The sequence below is a fragment of the Morus notabilis genome, unplaced genomic scaffold (genome assembly GCF_000414095.1).
Source record: "Morus notabilis unplaced genomic scaffold, ASM41409v2 Scaffold152, whole genome shotgun sequence".
NCBI lineage: Eukaryota > Viridiplantae > Streptophyta > Magnoliopsida > Rosales > Moraceae > Morus > Morus notabilis.
In genome coordinates this window covers 36872-49620 of record NW_010367598.1, presented here as the reverse complement: position 1 = coordinate 49620, position 12749 = coordinate 36872, and the positions used below count along the sequence as shown (strand labels likewise).

The window sequence follows — 12749 nt, the reverse complement described above, 5'->3', positions numbered from 1 at the left end:
TCTCTCTCCCCTTTGCTTGATAGTTTTGTTTGATTAGTTGATGATAAATGTTGAGTGCAATGGGTGTTTCCATTACGTATATATCCTCTTGCAGGGCTATCATGTCGCAGAACAGATGGGCAAGATATGAGTACTTCCGGAGATCTCGGTTTAAGAAAGCGGACATGCGAAGGGTATGCTAATTCTTCTGTATCTTTGCTGAATTCCCCGTTTCTTGTTAAACCCTAATTCTACATAACTGAGAGCAATAGAATCACATAAAAAAAAAATGTATCTGCTTGGTTCGTACTTTTTTTTTCCTGTTTGTTTTATCATGTTGATGTGATTGCAGCTGTTGCAAGGCATCACCGGAACGAAGACAATTTCAGAGCCACTTATAATTGCAGTTTCTGCAGCAACAAAATTGTTTGTCGGTGACATTATTGAAACAGGTAGAGTGTAAACTTTATGAATTTATGTCTTAAAACTACCAAACATTCATTAGCATATTCTGCCTACTTGCATGGATGATCCTTCTAACTAAAAATTATATATACCTTACCCTTATGAAACTAGTGGCATGTTCATCTTTAATTACCCTGATTTTTCCGGACCCTCTAATTCCCTTTTGAAGATCAGTTGTATGGAAATGAAATAGGAAATGTACTCAGGAAGCTGTGTTACCTTCACTAGAATGCATGGTTTCAGATATTTGTAATGGCTAAAGTTGATTTACTCAACTTTGCAGCTAGAACAGTACTTATGACAGAAAGGAAGGACTCGGGGGCAATCCGGCCTGGCCATATCAGAGAGGCCTATCGAAGACTAAAGCTGGAAAGCAAAGTACCGAGGAGATCCTTTCGAAGGCTATTCTTGTAGGTGGGAATTTCTAGCCAAGCTTTATGCGCAATTAGCAGCTCAAATGAATGGCTCTACCAAGTCTTAGTGGCAACCTTCTTCCGTGCTGTGAATTGTTAGAAAATTAGTGAGTGAACGATTTTGAGTGTTAATGGTAGTTTAGTTTGGCCATTATTTGTTGATCAAATCTCTTTTACACGCATCTTTGTAACTTTGGAGAGATCTGGCAACTACTGGATACTTAACGTCAAATCTCTTCTCAATCAGAATAGAGAATTTTTGCTCATTTCCTACCATTGCCGCTCATTTCCAAGTTCATTTCATATCTACTTAATATTTGTAGTTATTGCTAGTTTGACAAATAATTATCACCCCTTATTTTGTAATTAATTTTACAAATTCACGTGATAACGTTAAGATTTAGGGACTGATCCCACGTTTGGCATTAAAGTGTTATAACTATTTAAAAACTATTTTTTAATTGTGTTATTTAGTATTATGTCATGAGTTCCTAAACATATTTCAATATTGTGAAAAAATACTTACACCTTAATTTTATATAAAAAAAAATATGGTCCTTCTTCGATACAAATTTATTATAACTTTTGTAATTTAACTTTTAAAATTCGCACGTGTTTACAATGTACAAGTTATTCTTATTCTCTTAAAAATTCACAAACTTACACATTGGAGACTTGGGAGTTCTTCTCCCAACACTGTAATGGGGCGTTTGGTATGCAAGAATCAGTAGGAATCATATTCCCAGAAAAGTGATGGAGGGTAATATGATTCCTAAGAATAATACATTACTGTGTTTGGTTCCATACAAGAATATTTTTCAAATTCCCAGGAATATTACATTATTGTGTTTGGTTGTTCGCATGGAAGAAGATCCATAATAATAATAATAACAATAATATTAATATTAATATTAATATTAATATTAATATTAATATTAATATTAATATTAATATTAATATTAATATTAATATTAATATTAATATTAATATTAATATTAATATTAATATTAATATTAATATTAATATTAATATTAATATTAATATTAATATTAATATTAATATTAATATTAATATTAATATTAATATTAATATTAATATTAATATTAATATTAATATTAATATTAATATTAATATTAATATTAATATTAATATTAATATTAATATTAATATTAATATTAATATTAATATTAATATTAATAATAATAATAATAAGATTCCCATGATTTTGAGATTCCTGGGAATTTGAATAACACCATGTTGGGTGGTATTCAAATTACCTTAAAATGATGAAAAGTGAATCCCATGGTAATCACTTTTCTGGGAATCTAAAAATTATAATTCTTATACCAAACATGGTAATATTATAGATTCTCATTCTCATTCTTAAGATTACTATATACCAAACGCCCCCTAAGAGGGAGAAAAAAATAAAAGAAAAATAAATAAATTAATTAATGTGGAGGAAGCCTAATATGGGTCTAAAGTCATTTAGAAGTAGATAATCTTGACACATACTCTTTAAAAGTTTATAGATTTAAATTTTTATCATTTTCTTTTAATTCATATATTTTTTAATCAAATAATTATAAAAATATATTAATCTAGAATAACAAGTAAATATTAAATTTATGCACTTTAAAAGTAAATTCTTTATTTTTTTTATAGGGCGTTTGGCCCTTAGGCACTATAAGGGTATAATCGTCTTTTTGTTATAAAAGCTGAGATTTTAGCTTCTCTCCTGCCCCATTCCTCCTCAACCTTCAAATTCTGTAACTTGGCAAAAACAGAGGTTCAAACAGCAGAAGCACGACGATGGGCACACCAATGGCGTTTATTCAGCACGTGTGCTCAGCCTCCTTTGCACGTGCGGTCCGTACTCGCTCCGTAGCAGCCAATACCATCATTCCCTCGCACAAGCGCAGAAACCTCTCCACCACACTTACTACGACACCCTCACGTGCCCAGAACGCCGACTCACGTGTTCTCCTCGGCTTGTCCGAAACCGAGCTCCAACAGCTCGCCGTCGACTTGGGTCAGGTAACAAATTTCCAAGAATTATTCAAATGACCATTTTTTTATTAGCTAAAAAATATTGAATTCGTAAATTCTTTTTTTTTTTTTTTTTTGGGTTTACAGCAAAGTTATAGAGGGAAGCAACTGCATCATTTTATTTACCAAAGAAAGGTCAGGAATGTCGAAGATTTTAGTCAGTGTAAGTTTTTTTTTTCTTTCTTTTATTATTATTAGTATTCTTTTTTGTTTGGTGCATATTGTTAGAGAATGTCTTTCGGATTCAAATTCTAAAGCTTCACCAAAAACCGAATCTTTACATGGATTCTACATGATTTCTCCTCATATAAAATGAAATATTTGTTGTTACTTGACACATAACACATTTGACGTAGTTGTTACTTTATCGAACGTGTTATGTTTTGCTAAGTGAGGAGAAAGAGAAGTAGAGCGGCTGTGAGTAATATGCAAACCTGAACAGTCACCGATGACGCAGTCATCGGGACCTTCATAGTTATGGTGAAGAGAGAGATTGGACACTTGAGAGATGACATGATGAGATGCACTTGAGTGTGACATGGTGACACTTGAGTCCATTATCAAGTTACCAGTTACCACTTGAAGGTGAGAAGGTGGTAGCATGATTTCCAGAGGTTCGTTTTGGTCAGAGTTTAGGAAATAGCTTAAAACTCTTCACAGCATCATGGCCGCGTTTGCCATATAATTGACATATTACTAGTTGGTTTGGGCTTCGAAGAAGTACCCAAGCCAGTCAATTGGGTGCGCCCACGGATTCGCAAGGGCGCAAATGAGTAATGCTTAGGGTTTATATCCGAGTCTGGTTTTGGTTGGTGAATAAAGGATTTGATTGCGCATCTTCTATCGGTTGCAACTTTTTGGAGGAATGGTTGCATCACTCTTGCATTAATTTGGCTTTGGCAGAAATCTAGGTGGAGAAGGACAATTTTTCTTTGGGGGTCAAAAGTTGGTGGAGGGGGAGCAGTCTTGGCCAAATTGGCAGTTAGGGGGTTTGGGTAACGATTGTTGGTTTCAACATGGGGAAGAAATGACTCATGATCAATGAGTTTATCATGCAATTTTTCAAAGACAGTGTGTGCTATAAGGAATGAGATCTCCATCACTCGGTGGAGCTCCAAGGGCCGTCAACTCATCAACAACTGTCTGCATTGGAGCTAAGTGTCTCATGTGGCTATTTGTTGTTTGTCAGTTGGAAACTGAAAACCAAAAAACTCCCTAGATTACATCAATTTGAATTTAAACAGATGGTCCTTTCAAATTAAAAAACAAAACAAAATAAACAGATGGTTATGCAGAACCTGGAAGAATTAAAGTTCTGGATAAAAGGCCTTTGATTGTTGACTATGTATAGGAAGATTCAGTTGTTGGTGACGCTTTAGAATTTGAATTTGAACGACGTTCTCTAACACAGAGTCATCTCACCAAAATTGTTACTTGGGGGCTAATTTTTCATTGGTTCCTGTGTGCACAACAAAAGTGCCCAAGGCTTTCAGGAATGAGCTTCGGGACGCTGGATGGGGAGTGGGACGGTCACCCATTTACCAAAGTGTCACCGCCCCAGATGGAACTATAAAGGTAGATAATAATCCTTTTAGATGATAAGTTGAGTTCTTTTCTTCTTCTCTCTCTCTCTCTCTCTCTCTTTTTTAACCAATATTTGCGATGTGGGGTTATCTTAATGTTAGGAGGGAGAGTACATTAGTACTTGAAACTTGTGAATTTTCCTTTCTTCTATATCTACTTGCTAAGTTTTGTTGGCTTTGAATTATTTGTTGATTTTAGTTTAATAAGGTACTGTTTTAGGGAGATTCAGTCTCTCTTTTGTATTTTATACAGTTTTGCTTGTTTATGGTAATGCAAATTGTCTAATTGTGCTTGTTACTGGTCTTGCAGCTATTGATAAAGTTGGATGATAACAGGTTGATTGAAACCGTTGGCATACCAGTTAAAGATGACAAAGGTTCAATGCGTCTCACGGCTTGTGTTTCATCACAGGTCATTATCTGAAATGATGATTTGAAAGTTTCAAATTCTGCCCTCCATTGTAGTTTCTAAACCTTGGATTTTTGTGTATTTGTGCACGTGAATGATTGTTAATGTAAGTCATCGTCACACCTTGTCCGTTAATTAATCAGGTAGGCTGTCCTTTGCGCTGCTCATTTTGTGCAACTGGGAAAGGGGGTTTCTCAAGGAATCTTCAAGCGCATGAAATTGTGGAACAGGTGACTTTCTATCCCCATGCTCATTTGTTCCAAGTCTCAGGTGATTTAGGTTTTCTTGGATGTTTATCATTGTGCAGAGTCTTTTCGAACAGATGCAGACACATGCTTGAAAATTATTTCAACATCCTTCTCTTCAAAAAAGAAAATAAAGCCTGTCATTGTCTATCACTTGCACTAAATTTACAAATTGTGTTTCCACGTTGGTCATAAAATCTGCTTCATTTCCTAGGTATTGGCTATTGAGGAAACCTTCAAGCATCGGGTGACAAATGTAGTTTTTATGGGAATGGGTGAGCCAATGCTGAATATGAAAGCAGTACTTGAAGCCCACCGTTGCCTGAATAAGGTGCGCCTACAAGGATTCTGTGCATTTGCTACTTTATCATCCTTTTTCATTCAGCTCATTGTTGTCACCTTTAAATATGTCCCCTTTCGGCTTAAGTTGCCTTGTTCTAAAATTTTTGTAAGACTGTCAAATCACCTTTAAAGCGGAAACCTGTTTGTGATGGAACTACTGTGTTTCTCAAGGATGTACAAATTGGTCAAAGAATGATCACAATTTCCACTGTGGGGGTTCCGAACACAATTAAAAGGCTGGCTTCTCACAAACTTCAGTCCACATTAGCTATCAGGTATATTAGCTTTATTATGAAAAATGTTACCTGACAGTAGTTTATGTGATTTATGCAATTGTCCAATCTCGTTCTGTGTTAATCTTTTCAATTTTTCTGGATCAGCCTGCATGCTCCTAACCAGAAACTTAGAGAGGCAATTGTGCCGAGTGCAAAAGCCTACCCTTTGGACGCAATCATGAAGGATTGCAAGAACTACTTCCTTGAAACCAGTCGAAGGGTCTCTTTCGAGTATGCACTGTTAGGTACTGTAATAACTTGTCCATTACTTGAATTCTTGGTTGAAGTTTACTGACATAGATGGGTGTTTTGTTTGAATAACAACTATATATTCCGACAGCTGGGGTCAATGATGCAGTAGAGCATGCGACAGAACTTGCAGAGCTACTTCATCAGTGGGGACGTGGTTATCATGTGAATCTGATACCTTTCAATCCTATAGAAGGATCTGAGTATAAGCGTCCAAGCAAAAAAGTGGTATTTGTCTCCTACATTCTTTTCTTCTTGTCAACAAGAATGCCTCATCATCCTTATTGAGCTCTGCTGGATTTTTCGTTTCTATTATATTAATAGTGCCTTCTTCAAATGTTCTGTAGGCATTGGCATTTGCGGCCACTCTGGAGTCCCGTAAAATAACTGTCAGCATACGCCAAACAAGGGGCTTAGAGGCGAATGCAGCTTGCGGGCAGCTGAGAAACAAGTTTCAGAAGAGTCCTTTGGTCCTCGACTCGGACAATGAACAGTCTCAATCAGATGTTGCAGTTGCTTGCTGATAATTAAAGTTTCTGAGCTTTTTCTCGTCCACATACTTGTGGCTCTATGCCATACAGTTCTTCTTTCCTCTTCACTCATGAATCTTGAAGAAAGTGGTGCACAAGATTAGGCTGCTTGGTACTCTCGTCACTCACGGGGAGATGTGAACTCCGATGTTTAGCTGCCTCTTAATACACAACTTTAAGGGATATCTGAGAATGGAAGTGCCGCGTTGCCGATTCTAACCAATACAGTTTGCTAATGCTGTCGTTTGCTTGCAGAAGCATGACAGAGCTAGTTAGCCAGTCAGTTTTCTTGTAAGGAGAGAGCTAGTTAGTCAGTCAGTTTTCTTGTAAGGTTAATTTCGTACTTAAATGAATATGTAATAATTGTGTATAATGGTCGTAAGAAGGGAAAAGGTTTTCTTTTTATTATTCACTCATCATATAGTTTTATTCAAGGTTTATGCACGAGATGTTGTCAATTTCTGAGAATAAGACTCTATTTTCATCTCATTTTGAGTTGCAAGCAAAAGTCTCATGACGCAAAAGAAACTATCGGCTTCTTATTATATGATGATAGATAAAAGATACAATAGAGCGATGATATAAGCAGTTAATTTTGCTGGCAAAGTGTTGGCGTAGTGTTGATACTTCCATTTTGTGATTGCTGATGTTATTTATTTATTTATTTTGAGTGAGATGTTATTCGTTAAATTTACTCTCTACGTGCAAGTATTACAAAACCTAGTTCTGCTTTTGGTTTTTCTTTTTTTAGGGTAAAATTCCATTCAACTAAAAAGTGTTATAAACACCAATAATAATGCGGATGATTATGTGATACACAATATAAAGGACGTGATAAAAACGGGTTCTATTATTAAATTCTGATGAAGCACAATAAAAACGATGAAAGATGAGACTTAATATAAGGGAAATTCAATTTGAGCACGCGTAAGACTTTTTTTGAAACCACAACAATCGATGAAAGCTTTTCATCTATCGAGAGCATGTAACGTGTAGCTCTAAAGCCACCAACATCTCCACTTAGACTCATAGCTAGTGGAACTTTCAAGACTTTAATTTAGAGGACCAAAAACAAACTCAAACGGTGGGAGAACCACCTCCAGTATTACAATGAAAATACTAAAACTACATAGTGGAAATATCGACGCCTTTATTAGACTAAAATATAAGCAACTAAAAACTTAAAACACGACTGTCCCAAGCCTTCAACAAAAGTACAGTCGAAAAGAAGACCATCGGGGTGGGAAGAACGCTTCAAGAGAAAACTTTTAATAACTAGACTTCCAAGAAAAACGCTACAAACCAACCAAACCAAACGCAAAAAAAAAAATAAAAAATAAAAAAAAAACACCAACCAATTATAATCATTAAGAATTTTTTGTTATTCTAAAAATATTTTTTAAAAAATGGTGAATTTCTTTGTCTCGATCCTATTCTTGTAAATTCTAGTTTTTTTATTATTATTATTTTTTTTGTTTTTCTGGCGTTTCTCAAAATTTAAGAAAATGAGACAAATACCCTTTTAAAGTACATAAATGTGAAATTTTACCACTTACTCTTGATTAATACTATTTTTAATCAAATAATTATATTAATCAAAATGTTATTAGTTAAGAATAAGAGGTAAAAATTCAGACAATGTTAAATTTAGATAAATTCGGTAATTTTCTCTTCAGAAATTTTATTGACACACCTAATATTCATAAAGGCACCCCAAAATAACAATATTTAATTTAAAACTCAAAATTATTTACTTTTCAATCTTAAAATCTCTTTATAATCCTCAAATACCCTATACAAGTGCACCTTAACTCAACATTGTTATTTGAAGAATCCAAAGAAAAATTATGCTTTGTATTTTTAGTAATTTACGTTTTTCCTTTTTTTTTAGAGGGAAGAAACTTGCCGTTTTTTTTTTTTTTTTGCTCTATTGCAGTATTGCTGAGATACTTTATTTTTCAAAATTTATGTGGTTGATACCGCATTCATTCCTTCACTATCTAAGGAATTTTATTTTGTTTTATTTTTTTAAGTTCTAAGGAATTTGTCATCGAAAAAAAAAAATCTGGAAAAAAACTCTTCACAACAAATATAAATACAAAAATTTTCATTACTTCACTTTCTATCAAATTAAATCAAAATAAAAAGTATATATTATTCATGAATTGTGCTCATCAATTTGCATATAAAATGGTGGTGCTTAAACCAATTAGCAGCAACTAGAGTTACTGGACAACCAAGAAATAGGAACACCTGCAAATAACATTGTCGTACTCCTTTCGTTATCGACAGAAATTTTTTTTTTTTTTTTTTTTTTTTTTTTTTGTAGAAAAGCTTTCGTCAAGGGAAAATTTCTAGTAGAGTTGGGTAAATCGTCAGTGACTTGAGTGTGTATACCTTCATACATAATTACATTACGAGGGTAATCTCTAGAGTAAAGCTTAAAAAGGGTGTTCGATTTTTCTTTTATGAGAAAAAAAGGGTGCGGCGTCCATGATTCCAAAAAGAAACTAAGAAAGGGTGTATAAACATGTCTATTAGTCTTTTTATTTAGCTTAAATTTATAATAGCAAAAAATAATTAAAAGGGGTGCCTTAATAAAATCAGAAATTGTAGTGTATAGCCGATTTTTTAATCTTGAAATAGTAAATAGCATAATTACTTTACCTAGTTAGTAAATAGCATTTTCTTAAAAATCTAAATTTATTCTAACCTTTGGACCTGGCAATAAGAACGATGTGTTTGAAATTAGTTTTAAAATGATTCTGTTTTTAATAAAAAGTAAAAATGAGATTGTTTTGAGAATTGAAACCAATTTTGAAATTGTATTTGATTGATTTTTTAAGAGATTGTTTTGAGTATAATAAAAAAATGAAATCTTGTTACTAATTAATATATTATAATATTATTGATAAGTACTAAAAAATGAAAATAGAAAAGTGAAAATTGCTTTCTAATTCTTTCACAAACACAATTCTCACTATTTTCGTTTTCATTTTCAAAACATTTGTTAAATAAAAGTCGTTGCGTTTTTATTTTCAGCTTTTACTTCTCGAAATACGTAAAAACAGTTTTAAAAAATGATTCTAAATACACATTGCGTTTCATCGTCGTTTGGATATGAATTTTACTTCTTAATTAAAAAATTTTGATGCCGCGTTCCCCGTAACAGTAAGACACAAAATAAGAGTGGCTATTATCACCTATGTTTGGTCTTGATTGCATCCCTAACGATCAGGCAAAACAAGTTAACCTAATTAAAAGAAAAGTAAACAATAGTAATGTATCTTTGTACACAAGACAAGCACTTATTTTGGTTGTTTATGTTTGTACCTGCGAATGATACTTTCAATGCTTAATATATATTTAGGTCAATACTCAATAAATATATATATATATATATATAGATATATATAGAGGTGCATATGAATCATATAACAATTTTTTAAATGATGTTAAGTGATAGCATATCTTTATTTTTTATTTTGAAATAAATTACTTTTTCCAATTTTACCATTCTTTGCAGGGTGTTTTCTTTTTCTTTTTCTTTCTCAAAGTTGGGATCTGCTCTTTCTCTCTCCCTCTCTCCTATTCCCACTTCCTTTCCTCATCTATGTCTCTCTATCTTCTTCGCTCTTATCTCTCTTTCTCTTCGTGAATTGCAGACTCTGACAACAACGATGGCTGCTACGTCAGAGATCACGTTAGAGCTCATAACGTTGGCTATAACGACGTTCGTCGTGCTGACGATAGGGAGTTACGCATCAGTATAAGAGCGTCACTGACGATCTGCTCCGGCTTGCGACGATCCTAGATCTGCGATGATGAGCGACAAATGGAGGTGATGAAATGTTAGGAAAATATGGATAATACAAAGAAGAACAACAATAATTATGGAAAAACAAAATAACGAAATCGTTACAACACTGATTCAACCTTTTCTACCAAACTCAGAAACTGAATTGCAAGGATGTCGAGGCACGTGAACCACGCTTTCCTTAAAACATATTCGTCCCCTCCGGCGAGTGCTTATGGTAACGTTGGACGTCCATCTCCTAGGATATAACGACAACGACGGTAGCTCGAAGCACTATCAGAACCGTCTGGCGAATTAGAACTCGGATCTTCCCTCTATCACTAAAACTGAACTACAAAAGAAAACGCAAGAGGAGCTCGGAAACAAGAGAATGAACCCGAGAGAGAGAGAGAGGTGAGTGCTCTGTGCAAGTGTTGTCCTTGCTCATGTGAAGTATGGCCTTTATATAGGCTCTAAAATCTGGGTGTTACCCCATGACATTATGGTGTATAAATCCGGATTGGTTCTCGGATTAATGGTGTTTAAACCCGAGGTTACAGCCCCTGATAAACCTGCTCCAAGGTATGTCTTTATTCGATGGTTAAATGTCCATAAACCATGTAATAATGCTGGTTAATGCTGCAGTTTTCTCAAAATCCTACACTAATGCAGAGTTAATCATCCACTCATGCAGCAGTTTTCAGATTCCAGTTGGAAAAAGTAAAAATAAAAATTGCAAAACGAAGCTCGCACTGAGCGTTTTTTTCGGTCCGGCATTCGTGTCCACAAGTTGCGGGCGCATACATTGGGCCCCTAACCCGCCAGGATCGTGATTCGCACCCCCCTTACGCGTGAGAGAGCCTCTCTGGTATACATGCTTACCTAGGCTTCAAAGTGCAATCACTTATAAACACCACCAAGGCTTCATTCCTAGCCAATGTGGAATTTTTACAATTTCCAACTATATTAACTACTCCAAGTGACATACTTAGAACATCAATTTCTCATTCACCTAATATCCATTTTGAGCGTATGAATATCCGATTTTGATCTCCTTACGATGGAGAACGCAAATCCATCGAGACCCGTCCTAAAATCCAATTGGGCCCCTTCTAAAATGGGCCTTTAATATGGCTTTACAAGCCATTTTTTCTAACATGAAACTCATCAGAGATTGCGAGGATGTGGGGAGATTACGAGGATTGGCTATTGTCGAATATCTCCTATCTCCATTGTCTAAGATCGTGTACTGGCGAGGATTGATTAACGCCTAAAAGTGATGTTTACAAGCGGTCAATTGTAGCACAGAAGGGCGGTCGTATCCACAGAGAGATAACAAAATAACAAGAATGACTAACAGAATAAGAGTGTTAGAGAAAAGTGAATGAAAGAAAAAGAATAATTTTTGAGATTTTGTTGCAAATAAAATAGAAATGAGGGAATTTGTATGAACACAATTCAATAATAAAAACGGTAAGGTGTCGAGAATCCCTAATGTTTCGTTCACCAATCCAAGTTTTGATTCATAATATTAAATAACCAAATAAATTAAATCTGTATGTTGACTCTAGAAATATTATTATTACAAGTTATCTAAAATCGACAATATATCAATCTGACAATTTTAATTCATTCAGATGTTGAAGTTTACAGCACAAGGAATCAAAACCCCGAATTGGGTCACTCAACAGAAGTTCATCTCTAACTTCACCAAGAAAACTCTAGCCTATCTTGCAAAACATTCTCACAAGTTCTAGAGAGAAAATATGAGACTGACAGCAAGACGACAGAAAACTGAATATTAAAAGCTCTTTAAAACCTTAGGCCAACCTCTCTATTTATATTGTTCAGAGGTTGCCTGTCAATTAAGGAAACAAATAATAAAAATAGAAAATTACAAAAGAAAAGGAAATAAAATAAAATTACACATAAATTAGGAGAAATCATATATTTGATTTGGGGAAGAAATTTGGCCAATTTGCTCTAATATTGATGGAGAAATTCAGATTCAACACCAAGGGGACACGTGTCGCAACGTGATTGGCAGTGAGGAGGAAAAGCGCCACGTGTCACGGGCGGATTGGGCAGACGGAGCTGGCGATGGTTAGACATGGGACAAGGTTAACAGCTGGCATGGCTTCATTGGGAAATCAGACTGGCATCGCAGACGCGGGACCCACGCGGGAGAAAGTTGAAACGCGCGCTGATGTCTGCGTGGGAGGAACGCACGCGCTGAGGCCATGCGTGTTGGTGACGCGCGCGAGGAAGAGTGAGGAAACGTGGGAAAGCTGGAATCAGCTTGCGGCTCGGCTCACGCGGCTCTCCCTCTCTCTGATCGGCTTGTGCGGCTCGACTGAGAGGCTTGACTCCGAGTGGTTTTGAAAACATGGCTTTCATGGCTTATTTTTGTGTAG

The 12749-nt window shown here is 35.1% G+C and overlaps 2 protein-coding genes across 2 annotated transcripts; both read left to right on the top strand.

Moving 5' to 3' along the window:
* The first annotated feature begins 102 nt into the window (after positions 1–102).
* LOC112094432 (transcription initiation factor TFIID subunit 11-like) lies at positions 103–928 on the top strand. The gene is made up of 3 exons (XM_024175256.1): positions 103–173; positions 332–431; positions 728–928. The coding sequence occupies exons 1-3, from the start codon at positions 165–167 to the stop codon at positions 856–858; spliced, it is 240 nt and encodes a 79-aa protein (XP_024031024.1). The 5' UTR covers positions 103–164; the 3' UTR covers positions 859–928.
* Positions 929–2612: 1684 nt separating this feature from the next.
* On the top strand, positions 2613–6983 carry LOC21394027 (probable dual-specificity RNA methyltransferase RlmN). The gene is made up of 10 exons (XM_024175271.1): positions 2613–2894; positions 2994–3069; positions 4384–4481; positions 4800–4901; positions 5042–5128; positions 5358–5474; positions 5657–5760; positions 5866–6005; positions 6101–6237; positions 6357–6983. Exons 1-10 carry the CDS (start codon positions 2670–2672, stop codon positions 6531–6533), a joined length of 1263 nt encoding a protein of 420 aa, XP_024031039.1. The 5' UTR covers positions 2613–2669; the 3' UTR covers positions 6534–6983.
* Positions 6984–12749: the final 5766 nt, after the last annotated feature.